Below are 14155 nucleotides of genomic sequence, written 5' to 3'. Positions count from 1 at the left end.
TGTGCTTGGGTGCAGACTAGGGTGGCTGCAGCCTGCCCTGGTAGTCCCTCGGACACTGGGACCACCAGGGCAGGAGGCAGCCAGTATAATAGGCTTTGTATACATTACAAAGCCTATTATACATACGTGCAGCGGCGATCCGGGTGCTAGTAACCCGCCGGCGCTTCCGAACGGCCGGCGGGTTACTACGAGCGGTGGGCGGAGCGAGTCCCCGGCGGCTGATCGCGTCACGAATGACGCGATCGCCGCATAGCCACTCCCGCAGCCGCCCCCGCCGATGGGCGTATTGCGGTCGTTTGGGCCCGGACTTTGCCGCCGCCCATCGGCTGGGGGCGGTCCTCAAGTGGTTACATTACCACTCTGGACATTTAAAAGCAGCCCTTTATTCCTCCAATGAAGGAATGTACTGTGATTTCTGCCCTTTAGCGATTAAAACCTGACTCTGCGTCAACTCCGTAATTTTTTGTGGGATTTTTGGCATGGATCCCCCTCCGGCATGCCCCTGTCCAGGTGTTAGACCCTTTGAAACAAGTTTTCCATCACTTTTGTGGCCAGAAACAGGCTTTGTAGGTTTATAAATTCGCCGTCCCATTGACGTCTATGGCAGTTCACGCGAACTCGAACTTTGCTAGTCGGTTGTACTGAGCGCAAGGAGAAATGCACACACTCCAGCAAAAGTAAGATAAATTGAAAAAATGACAGTTGATTATGGCTTCTCTAAAGGTGGCCCCACACCATACAATTTTTTAAATATCTGTTAAATTTAAGAATTGCAATACATTTTTCTGACTTATTGTAACATTTCAAAAATATGACCAATGTACCACAGACCTATGTTCAACTTTTCCCCAATTATGATAAAAATGATTGGAAACTCTGAGAAAATTGATAGGGTGTGTATATTAACCACTTGAGGACCTAGGGCTTTCTACCCCTTAAGGACCGGCCACTTTTTTTCCATTCAGACCACTGCAGCTTTCACGGTTTATTGCTCGCTCATACAACCTACCACCTAAATGAATTTTGGCTCCTTTTCTTGTCACTAATAAAGCTTTCTTTTGGTGCTATTTGATTGCTCCTGCGATTTTTACTTTTTATTATATTCATCAAAAAAGACATGAATTTTGGCAAAAAAATGATTTTTTTAACTTTCTGTGCTGACAATTTTCAAATAAAGTAAAATTTCTGTATACATGCAGCGCGAAAAATGTGGACAAACATGTTTTTGATTAAAAAAAAAACCCATTCAGTGTATATTTATTGGTTTGGGTAAAAGTTATAGCGTTTACAAACTATGGTGCAAAAAGTGAATTTTCCCATTTTCAAGCATCTATGACTTTTCTGACCCCCTGTCATGTTTCATGAGGGGCTAGAATTCCAGGATAGTATAAATACCCCCCAAATGACCCCATTTTGGAAAGAAGACATCCAAAAGTATTCACTGAGAGGCATAGTGAGTTCATAGAAGATATTATTTTTTGTCACAAGTAACCGGAAAATGACACTTTGTGACCAAAAAAAAAAAAGTTTCCATTTCTTCTAACTTGCGACAAAAAAAAAATGAAATCTGCCACGGACTCACCATGCCCCTCTCTGAATACCTTGAAGGGTCTACTTTCCAAAATGGGGTCATTTGTGGGGTGTGTTTACTGTCCTGACATTTTGGGGGGTGCTAAATTGTAAGCACCCCTGTAAAGCCTAAAGGTGCTCATTGGACTTTGGACCCCTTAGCGCAGTTAGGCTGCAAAAAAGTGCCACACATGTGGTATTGCCGTACTCAGAAGAAGTAGTATGTGTTTTGGGGTGTATTTTTACACATACCCATGCTGGGTGGGAGAAATATCTCTGTAAATGACAATTTGTTATTTTTTTTTACACACAATTGTCCATTTACAGAGATCTTTCTCCCACTCAGCATGGGTATGTGTAAAAATACACCCCAAAACACATTATACTACTTCTCCTGAGTACGGCGATACCACATGTGTGGCACTTTTTTGCACCCTAACTGCGCTAAAGGGCCCAAAGTACAATGAGTACCTTTAGGATTTCACAGGTCATTTTGAGAAATTTCGTTTCAAGACTACTCACGGTTTAGGGCCCCTAAAATGCCAGGGCAGTATAGGAACCCCACAAATGACCCCATTTTAGAAAGAAGATACCCCAAGGTATTCCGTTAGGGGTATGGTGAGTGCATAGAAGATTTTATTTTTTGTCACAAGTTAGCGGAAAATGACACTTTGTGAAAAAACACAATTAAAATCAATTTCCGCTAACTTGTGACAAAAAATACAATCTTTTATGAACTCGCCATACTACTAACGGAATACCTTGGGGTATCTTCTTTCTAAAATGGGGTCATTTGTGGGGTTCCTATACTGCCCTGGCATTTTAGGGGCCCTAAACCGTGAGGAGTAGTCTTGAAACGAAATTTCTCAAAATGACCTGTGAAATCCTAAAGGTACTCATTGGACTTTGGGCCCTTTAGCGCAGTTAGGGTGCAAAAAAGTGCCACACATGTGGTATCGCCGTACTCAGGAGAAGTAGTATAATGTGTTTTGGGGTGTATTTTTCCACATACCCATGCTGAGTGGGAGAAACACCTCTGTAAATGACAATCTTTTGATTTTTTACACACAATTGTCCATTTACAGCGGTATTTCTCCCACCCAGCATGAGTATGTGTAAAAATACACCCCAAAACACATTGTACTACTTCTCCCGAGTACGGCGATACCACATGTGTGGCACTTTTTTGCACCCTAACTGCGTTAAAGGGCCCAAAGTCCAATGAGTACCTTTAGGATTTCACAGGTCATTTTTGTTTCAAGACTACTCCTCACGGTTTAGGGCCCCTAAAATGCCAGGGCAGTATAGGAACCCCACTAATGACCCCATTTTAGAAAGAAGACACCCCAAGGTATTCCGTTAGGAGTATGGTGAGTTCATAGAAGTTTTTATTTTTTTTTGTCACAAGTTAGCGGAAATTGATTTTAATTTTTTTTTTCACAAAGTGTCATTTTCCGCTAACTTGTGACAAAAAATAAAATCTTCTATGAACTCACCATACTCCTAACGGAATACGTTTGGGTGTCTTCTTTCTAGAATGGGGTCATTTGTGGGGTTCCTATACTGCCCTGGCATTTTAGGGGCCCTAAACCGTGAGGAGTAGTCTTGAAACAAAAATGACCTGTGAAATCCTAAAGGTACTCATTGGTTTTTGGGCCCCTTAGCGCAGTTAGGCTGCAAAAAAGTGCCAATCATGTGGTATCGCCGTACTCGGGAGATGTAGTATAATGTGTTTTGGGGTGTATTTTTACACATACCCATGCTGGGTGGGAGAAATACCTCTGTAAATGACAATTGTTTGATTTTTTTTACACACAATTGTCCATTTACAGAGAGATTTCTCCCACCCAGCATGGGTATGTGTAAAAATACACCCCAAAACACATTATACTACTTCTCCTGAGTACGGCGATACCACATGTGTGACACTTTTTTGCAGCCTAGGTGCGCTAAGGGGCCCAACGTCCTAATCACAGGTCATTTTGAGGCATTTGTTTTCTAGACTACTCCTCACGGTTTAGGGCCCCTAAAATGCCAGGGCAGTATAGGAACGCCACAAGTGACCCCATTTTAGAAAGAAGACACCCCAAGGTATTCCGTTAGGTGTATGGCGAGTTCATAGAAGATTTTATTTTTTGTCACAAGTTAGTGAAAAATGACACTTTGTGAAAAAAAAAACAAAAATCAATTTCCGCTAACTTTTGACAAAAAATAAAATCTTCTATGAACTCGCCATACACCTAACAGAATACATTGGGGTGTCTCTTTTCTAAAATGGGGTCCGTTTCTGGGGTTCCTATACCGCCCTGGCATTTTACGGGCCCAAAACCGTGAGTAGTCTGGAAACCAAATGTCTCAAAATGACTGTTCAGGGGTATAAGCATCTGCAAATTTTGATGACAGGTGGTCTATGAGGGGGCAAATTTTGTGAAACCGGTCGTATGCAGGGTGGCCTTTTAGATGACAGGTTGTTTTGGGCCTGATCTGATGGATAGGAGTGCTAGGGGGGGTGACAGGAGGTTATTGATGGGTGTCTCAGGGGGTGGTTAGAGGGGAAAATAGATGCAATCAATGCACTGGGGAGGTGATCGGAAGGGGGTCTGAGGGGGATCTGAGGGTTTGGCCGAGTGATCAGAAGCCCACACGGGGCAAATTAGGGCCTGATCTGATGGGTAGGTGTGCTAGGGGGTGACAGGAGGTGATTGATGGGTGTCTCAAGGTGTGATTAGAGGGGGGAATAGATGCAAGCAATGCACTGGCGAGGTGATCAGGGCTGGGGCCTGAGGGCATTCTGAGGGTGTGGGCGGGTGATTGAGTGCCCTAGGGGCAGATAGGGGTCTAATCTGATAGGTAGCAGTGACAGGGGGTGATTGATGGGTAATTAGTGGGTGTTTAGGGTAGAGAACAGATATAAACACTGCCCTTGGGAGGTGATCTGACGTCGGATCTGCGGGCGAACTATTGGTGTGGGTGGGTGATCAGATTGCCCGCAAGGGGCAGGTTAGGGGCTGATTGATGAGTGGCAGTGACAGGGGGTGATTGATGGGTGGCAGTGCCAGGGGGTGATTGATGGGTGGCAGTGACAGGGGGTGATTGATGGGTGGCAGTGACAGGTGATTGACAGGTGATCAGTGGGTTATTACAGGGAAGGACAGATGTAAATAGTGCCCTGGCGAATTGATAAAAGGGGGGGTCTGAGGGCAATCTGAGCGTGTAGGCGGGTGATTGGGTGCCCGCAAGGGGCAGATTAGGGTCTTATCTGATGGGTAACAGTGACAGGTGGTGATAGGGGGTGATTGATGGGTAATTAGTGGGTGTTTAGAGGAGAGAATAGATGTAAACACTGCGTTTGGGTGGTGATCTGATGTCGGATCTGCGGGCGATCTATTGGTGTGGGTGGGTGATCAGTTTGCCCGCAAGGGGCAGGTTAAGGGCTGATTGTTGGGTGGCAGTGACAGGGGGTGATTGATGGGTGATAGGTGATTGGCAGGTGATTGACAGGTGATCAGTGGGTTATTACAGGGAAGGCCAGATGTAATTAATGCACTGGCGAATTTATAAGGGGGGGGGGTCTGAGGGCAATCTGAGCGTGTGGGCGGGTGATTGGGTGCCCGCAAGGGGCAGATTAGGGTCTGATCTGATAGGTAACAGTGACGGTTGGTGATAGGGGGTGATTGATGGGTAATTAGTGGGTGTTTAGAGAAGATAACAGATGTAAACAATACATTTGGGAGGTAATCTGACGGCGGGTTTGCGGGCGATCTAATGGTGTGGGTGGGTGATCAGATTGCCCGCAAGGGGCAGGTTAGGGGCTGATTGATGGGTGGCAGTGACAGGGGGTGATTGATGGGTGATAGGTGATTGGCAGGTGATTGACAGGTGATCAGTGGGTTATTACAGGGAAGAACAGATGTAATTAATGCACTGGTGAATTGATAAGGGGGGGTCAGAGGGCAATCTGAGCGTGTGGGCGGGTGATTGGGTGCCCGCAAGGGGCAGATTAGGGTCTGATCTGATAGGTAAAAGTGACAGGTGGTGATAGGGGGTGATTGATGGGTAATTAGTGGGTGTTTAGAGGAGAGAATAGATGTAAACAATGGATTTGGGAGGTGATCTGATGTCGGATCTGCGGGCGATCTATTGGTGTGGGGGGGTGATCAGATTGCCCGCAAGGGGCAGGTTAGGGGCTGATTGATGGGTGGCAGTGACAGGGGGTGATTGATGGGTGGCAGTGACGGGGTGATTGATGGGTGATTGACAGGTGATTGACAGGTGATCAGTGGGTTATTACAGGGAATAACAGATGTAAATATTGCACTGGCGAATTGATAAGGGGGGGTCTGAGGGCAATCTGAGCGTGTAGGCGGGTGATTGGGTGCCCGCAAGGGGCAGATTAGGGTCTGATCTGATGGGTAACAGTGACAGGTGGTGATAGGGGGTGATTGATGGGTAATTAGTGGGTGTTTAGAGGAGAGAATAGATGTAAACACTGCGTTTGGGTGGTGATCTGATGTCGGATCTGCGGGCGATCTATTGGTGTGGGTGGGTGATCAGATTGCCCGCAAGGGGCAGGTTAGGGGCTGATTGATGGGTGGCAGTGACAGGGGGTGATTGATGGCTGATTGACAGGTGATCAGGGGGGATAGATGCATACAGTATACAGGGGGGGGGGGGTCTGGGGAGAATCTGAGGGGTGGGGGGGTGATCAGGAGGGGGCAGTGGGTAGGGGGGGAGATAAAAAAAAAATAGCGTTGACAGATAGTGACAGGGAGTGATTGATGGGTGATTAGGGGGGTGATTGGGTGCAAACAGGGGTCTGGGGGGTGGGCAGGGGGGGGTCTGAGGGGTGCTGTGGGCGATCTGGGGCAGGGGGGGGGGGAAATCAGTGTGCTTGGGTGCAGACTAGGGTGGCTGCAGCCTGCCCTGGTGGTCCCTCGGACACTGGGACCACCAGGGCAGGAGGCAGCCTGTATAATACACTTTGTAAACATTACAAAGTGTATTATACACTTTGTATGCGGCGATCGCGGGGTTAACATCCCACCGGCGCTTCCGTATAGCCGGCGGGACGTTGCGGCGGGCGAGCGGTGACAGGCGCCGGCGGAGGATCGCGTCACGGATGACGCGATCGCTCCGCCCATGCCCTTAGAAGGACCGCCGCCTCTGTGGGTGAGCCGGTCCTTCAGGGCTCCACTTCCCGGCCGCCTCTGTGCGTTAGGCGGTCGGGAAGTGGTTAATACATTAACAATCCAACACACACCATACAATCTTTAGTAGAAATTGAAGAGGAATATCTGGCATTCCGGATCGATTTAAATCGAAAAAACAGGAAATCCGATCGGATTTTTTAGTAGAATTAAAAAAAAGCTTTTAATTTTTTTGAGACATACGATCATTTTTATCGAATTACTGTAAAATCGGATAATTTTATTGTATCGTGTGTGGCCACCTTAAGCGTACGACCACAAGCCCAAAATGTTGGTTTATGTATTTTGGATAGTTCTTTTGGTTTTCTTTCTATTGGCAAAAAAACTGGGAGCAGAATGAGATGTGTTGTATTCAGCCCCCTTACCTTATTTGTTTATACATTTATCATTAGCAGAAGGTGATTTTTTTTGTGTGTATTTTATTTGCTTTGTGGATCTTGCCCCCTACCCACCCTTTCACAAAAAAAAAAAAAAAGAACAAAATAGTTTTAATTTTTTTCCTCTATTCTTATTTTCCTCCCTTATATTTTTCTATATTGCTTATGCCAGGATAGAAAAAAAAATCCCATTCAAGCAATGTATTTGTTTTCATGTACTGTGTAGAACATATAAAGGATTCTTCACTTGAGCAAATCCATGTAAACAGCAACCAGCCAAGTTTGAAATTACTAAACAGAAATGCAAACTTGAAGCTTGTGCCAGCATGGCAATTACACACAGTGATATATTCATACCACAAAGAAACAAAATGTAGCTTTATTAGGGCAGGCTGGTAATAAGTCTGTTCTGCACGTGCAGAGATTATAGTAACTGGCATATCTTTTAATCTGTGTCTGAATGAATGGTACGGTCATATCTTAACTACTTCACTCCCAGAAGAAGCTTTGCGTTTTAGTGCTTCTGCAAGTTGACTGTTGAGGTAAACTAAAATGAAAATATTCAAGCTACAAGAAACCCTTGGAAAGTAACTGATTTACATGTCTCTTCACAGTCAGCAGCTCGGTGTATATTTAATAAATCTTAATGTGCTTCAGTATTTTCACAACTTTTGACAACGGGCATATATAATTGGCTGAAAGTCTCCTCCAGCGCAAGCCTGTTTGTCAACATAGTTTCTCCTAATTCACTCTGTAGTCCAAGCAGTCATTGTCATCTCACAGATTCCTTCCCTCAATGCATTACAAATTACAGTCTTCTGTTAGTGGTATTCAAACAAGGGTGGCATAGTGGTTAGCACTCTCGCCTTGTAGTGCTGGGTCCACTTTTTTGAATCCCAGCCAGGGCTTTATGTGCAAAGAGTTTGTATGTTCTCCCCATGTCTGCATATGTTTCCTCCAGGCACTCTGGTTTCCTCCCACTTCCCGAAAACATACAGATAAGTGAATTGGCTTCCCCCTAAATTGGCCCTAGACTATGATGAATACACTACACGATACATACATAGACATATGACTATGGTAGGGATTAGATTGTGAGCCCCTCTGAGGGACAGTTAAGTTACAAGACAATATAGTCTGTACAGCAATGTGGAAGACTTTGGCGCTATATAAATACTAAATAATAATAATAATAAAAGGCTTATTGAATGTATTTGCTTATTAACCTGATGCACTTTATAGGTTTATTTGTATATCCCCATTATGTTGTTTTGACAGCAATGCATCTCTATGCAGACCACCTAAACAGTAAAATATAACTAAAGATCTTTTCTTTGTATAGCAAATCAGTGCAATTTGAGTCTTACAATATTTGTTACATTTTAAATGTATGATATACTCCTTATATATGACATCGTAATAGACACACACCTTCGGCTTTTGACAAATAGAGGTCACTTCAGATTAGATTGGTTTATCCTCTTATTGTTTTGAGGTCTTTCAGCACAATTGGAGAAGTGCGGTCTTTTTGCTTGCCTGGGTATTTTTCTCCAGTGTTCCTCCAAATTTAATTTAAAAACTTGGTCCTCCAGGCTAGGGAAGTGAATAAACAGGTCTTATTTCTTCCAGGCACAAATGATTAAAACAACTCGGCCACTTCTATTCCAGGTTATAAAGAGTGTATGTCTGCCTTTCCCGTATATATGTGCCAGATCACGCAAGTGTACATTCAAACAATTTCACATTCAGGGGTTGTTGTTTTTTGCCATCGCTAATAACTAGGGTGACGCTCGGTCTGTACGGTTGACATGATTGTTTCTTTTTCTGCTTATGACTTGGAATTTTGAATTATTGATGGGCTCATTGTGTTTCTGAAAACCAATAAATCAAGCTGCAACTGTATGTTGTTTTGTCCCCGATGCATAATGCGTTCTAGATCAAAACTGGATTGCATGACGGTATTTCTGTTTTATTCCTCCCTTAAAGCAGAGATTATGCAATAGATAATACCATATGATAAATGTACAGCAAGTCGTGTTGACAGATGTAGCTGTCCTTTTGTTTTTGTGTATCATCCACAATATGCCTTCACACTCAGGGTGCAGCCACACTGACAGAGCAACATGGACACATTTACTGTAATACATTAGTTTCGTTCCATCATATCAGCTATGAGCTTCTGTTATTATTCTGCACCTCATGATTGCTGGTTCAGTAACAGACAAAGTACAGTACGCAAAGATTAGAAATGTGTGTCTCTACTTGGAAATAGGTTCTTGGGTATAAACGTAGGGAAAAAAATTGCTTTCTATGTGTCCACTTGAACACTGAGTTATTTGTGTATTATGTAATATGTAATATGTATTATGTAATATGTGTATTTTTATTTAAAACACCATAGTGAGGACTTTTAATTAGAGACTGTTTAGTGTAGCAGTTTGCCTTTTAGACCTGATTATTTTCCTTTTATAGGCAACGCTTCAGGACGGCATAGCATGTTATAAGTCTAGTTTTTTGATCAAGAAGCAAACCGCATATGTTAGAAAAATGTTCTACTCTTTAATGCCATAATTGTGTGTCAACAGCCTTCACAAAATGCACTAGAGTTAATCAGGAAGCTAAAAACTGTTCTCGTGAGGACCTGCTACAGAGGGAAAATGCATACAATACAACAAATATTGAAGTGTGCATGTTCTCCCCCTGTCTATGTGAGTTTCCTCCTGGCACTCCTGTTTCCCCCCACATCAGAATTCGGTTTATTTGCCAAGTACAGGGGGTTTGTAAATAGAATTATTTTTGGTACAGACAAGCTCAGTAGAAGTAGAACAAAGTAAAACAGGACAACGGTATACAGTGGTGTGGTATAGACGGGCCCCTACGCAAATGGGGACACTAGATTTAAGGGGTGGGGAGGGGGGTTTGGTAAAGAGCTGGATGGCTTGGAGGTAGCAGGAGTGTCTGTGCCTGGTGGGTAGGGTCCTGTAGAGACATCCTAAGGGGAGAAGATTTAAATAATGGCTGCCAGAGTGAAAGGGGTCCTTTGCTATCCTGGCAGCCCTGGAACGCAGTCTGGAGGAGTAGTGAAGGTCGAGTGGTGGGTGGTGGGTACCGATAATCCTCTCTACAGCATTTTATTATTCTCTCAAGTTTGTACCTGTCACTTGTGAAGGCCCCCACTTGACAAACAATTATGAAAGAGCACATTATTGACTCAATAGTAGCAGAGTTGAAACAGGTGACTTGTGTCAGGCCAAATTGCTTCAATTGACATAGGAAGAACATAACAGAATTCTTCTGGACGCTGGTGGTGTTTTCTTGCCCACCTTAGGTCGCTGGAGATGGTGGTGCTCAGGAAGCAATCGTATGGGACTCCGGCGACCACATCGAAAAAACATACAGATAAGTTAATTGGTTCCCTCCTGGAAAAAATGGCCCTAACCTATGGTGGATATATGATTTTAGAATTTTTGTAAGAAAGAGTAAAAAAACAAACTGAAAATATACATTTTGGGTTATCCAGTATTTTTGGATATGCAGTTTGCAAAGGAAGGTCTGGTTCTTCAAGTCAATGGTAAATTGTCCACTGTTTGGCCCAAAACAACTAATGGTGGCCATACATGGTACAATTTTTTCATACAATCTTACCATTTCTATGTAGTATAAGGGTAAATTAAGTGAATATACTGAAAGGATAATTTAGGCAGATCCCTTATACTACATAGAATTGGTAAGATTGGATGAAAAAATTGTACCATGTATGGACACCTTTACAGTGCTGCCCCGGGATCTCTTGCTGGTTCTTTGAGCATTAGCATGCTGACCTGGTGGATGAAATTTCCTACATATTCCTTCTTTAAAGGTAGCTTTCCTGGTGCTGGGGTGTTACTTGTGCAAAAAGGGTAGGCGTAATACATGTCCTTTCCATGAAGAAATGCTTCATGACCGTATTCATGGAAAAAGTAATTTCATTTTAGTATAGATTCAACCTAACTGCCTAAAGTCACTTCATTTTTGTCATGCCATCTTATATAGAATCCCAGGAATGACCATATTTCTCACTCACTTGATGATTGGCAAGCAATCTTCATATCTAGGGAAGAAAAATGAAAATTCAATCACTCAATCTAAAAAAAAAAAAAAAAAAAAGTTGATATTTGAGAGCAGTCATCATGATGTGGAGACCAGTTTGTTAGACTTTGGGACAGTTCAGGTACACTCTTGTAGAATACACTCTTTGATAAATCTTAACTGTATAGCCTATAGGGATCCCTGAAACATTTACTCAGGACTCGACCAGGTTGGGAATTACAGTAATTCTGTATACATTGTTTAAAGTGCACCCATTTTAACTAGTTTGTTTATTCCATTTATACGAGGGTAAATATTACTGCTAATTTTGATGTGTACATTTATATTTAGTGTTCTTATTTGTTTTTGTTTTTTCAAGCATATTAATTCCTCAACATCTTATTAATTCCTCAACAGAGTCTGTAGGCTTCATCAGCATGCTCTTTATGTTGGTAGTCAACATTTGCATCACAGTTTGCTGTTAACGTCTCAAATTATTTTATTAAGTTGAATATATGTTTTATCATATATGAAATCAAAACACCAACCATTAAATATATATGTTCTTTTTTTTACTCTATTTTTGCAGGTAGCATATTTGAAGATGTGAGAAACAAAATTATACTGCTACGTGTTTATTATAGTGATATCATGAAACAGACGAATGTAAATGACCTTGAAGGAAACGGTCTCATTTTGGGAACTACTGCTGAGCGACCCCAATTAGGCACACACAAGATATTTATTTTTCAAACAAAATTCTGTGGAGAGTTATAGATAACCTTTGAAGAGAGATAAGATCTGTAATTCTCCAGGGAACCCATTATCAAATTCCCAAACCAGACCAGAACATATACCGATATTGCTTACAATAAGTACAGTGTTCTAAAGTCTCTTTGAGGTCTTCATAGTTCTTACCAAAGGAAAGCACCATTTTAGTCTAAAATTGTAAGAGCTAATGTAACTTTAGGATTAGGAAAAAATTTGGTTGGTTTAAATAATCAGGTTTAAATAATAATCACTAAAAATATTTAAATACCGGTTATCTAATCTCTCTAGCCACTTGTGCAGACCTATATATAATAACTACACCAAGCCATAGCTATGGGACTTTGAAGGAGATGCCAGAACGCTGTGAATGACAGCATTCCTATAGGAAGAGTTGTTAACTGGTTAGACATAATTCCATGTGACTTTTCCCATTAGGGTCTGACCTAGAATTTCCAGAGCTGTCCTTAGATACAGGGATGATCAATGAGATGCAAATATTTCCAAGTTCATGCAGGATTATGTAATTTTATTATGCAAATATATGCAGCTTGAAAATGGACCAATCAATTTTAACCTTGGTGGGACTTGATTGGTCCAATTGATTATCCCTACTTAGATACGCCATAAAGGAAAACAATGCCACTATTCCTAGTGCCACTGGACTGGCAAATGTGACTTTTACAGGGACCAAAATTACAGTGCTGGAAGAACAAAAATAGCAAGGTAAGGAAGAAGCACTGTAATTGGCAGTAATGTTTGCTTACATCTCTTTTACCTTGCTGGTAGAAATAATCTTCCCTCACAGTTTCCCAGATTAGGGTTACAATTCAAGTATTAAGGGTTTGATTAAATGCTTGCCAAAATCATGGTCATACCTACTTTATTTCCCATGAGTCACACCTGTGAATGAAAACATGACTACCTTTTGGTGTTTTTACAGAAATTCTTCTTACTTATATTTGTGATAAAATGCATTGTAAAATAAAATCACAATTTTTACACACTGTAATGACTCTTTATTCACGCTTCTCAACACATAATGTATTAAAAACAAAAAATTCCCCTCCAAAAAAATCCAAAATGAAAAATGTTTTTGCCTTATGGTGATCTTCACGTGAATGCATTGAGCTGTTGGCTATATACAGGGATGCTGTAATAGACTGGGGCAAAGCTCTTAGCTATATTTAAGGAACCAAACATTTTCTTCTTCCTTATCTTATTCTGAGAAGATTGCAAACAAAAACATTTGGTTGAACTGACCCCAGACTGTCCCTAGCCATTGTGACAACCCGATTTCTAGCCAATAACTCAGTGTATTGATATGGAGATTGCAAACGGGCTATAGAAAATATGGGTCACAAACCTTGCTTCAACCCACTATGGGGCTTATTCAGCAAACTTCTCTGGGGGCATTAATGCCTATTTTAACTATCTTAAGAATCTTGTTGCCCTTACTTTAATAATAACAATATCTCTCACTTCATAAACATTGAATTGAGAGATAAGTTACAGTATGTGCCTCATCATGTGTATAAACTAACACATTCTCCAATTGCGTGTATAAATTAACATTATTTAAAGGCTACGTTAGTCCTACATGAATCCTTTAGTTCAGTGTTTCTTAGCCTTCAGTCCATGGACCCCTGGGGGTACATCGGCAGCTGTTAGAGGGTCCCCCAGGGGCAGACAAAATGGCGGATCTCGCCCCCAGGAGAGAAGTGTCAGGCAGGGCAGGCAGTGTTGGTGGCATGGGGTGCAGCAACTTACTTCACCCCGTTTCTGTGTGGACTCCTGTTGCCGCCTCACGTCCTGTTGCCATGGTTACCCGGCAGCCTCTCATGACGTCAGAGTTGCTGTCGAAAGTAACCATAGCAGGAAGATGTGGCGAGGGGAGGAGAGCTAGGTGAGAAGAGGAGAGCCCAGCAAGAGGAGTCTGCGTGGGAACCAGTCTATGTAAGATTATACTGGGGCACTACCTGGCTATCTATGCTGGAGCACCTATAGCTCGCTAACTACACTGGGGCACCACCTGTACCTGGCTAATCTATTCTGTGGCACAACCTGTACCTGGCTAATCTATTCTGGGGCACCACCTGTACCTGGCTAATCTATTCTGGGGCACCACCTGTACCTGGCTAATCTATTCTGGGGCACCACCTGCAC

The 14155-nt window shown here is 42.5% G+C and overlaps 1 protein-coding gene across 1 annotated transcript in view; it reads left to right on the top strand.

Moving 5' to 3' along the window:
• Positions 1-12991, top strand: part of UBE3D (ubiquitin protein ligase E3D) — a 250014-nt gene extending 237023 nt beyond the window's left edge. Inside the window, exon 10 of the mRNA XM_068281549.1 lies at positions 11811-12991. Within this exon, the coding sequence (XP_068137650.1) occupies positions 11811-11831 (21 nt within the window). The 3' untranslated portion in view covers positions 11832-12991. The remainder of the gene's footprint in view (positions 1-11810) is intronic.
• The last annotated feature ends 1164 nt before the right edge of the window (positions 12992-14155 follow it).

Source organism: Hyperolius riggenbachi, chromosome 4 (genome assembly GCF_040937935.1).
Source record: "Hyperolius riggenbachi isolate aHypRig1 chromosome 4, aHypRig1.pri, whole genome shotgun sequence".
Classification (NCBI taxonomy): Eukaryota; Metazoa; Chordata; class Amphibia; order Anura; family Hyperoliidae; genus Hyperolius; species Hyperolius riggenbachi.
The sequence above is the reverse complement of the archived record's forward strand: the minus strand, read 5'-3'. Positions and strand labels throughout refer to the sequence as shown.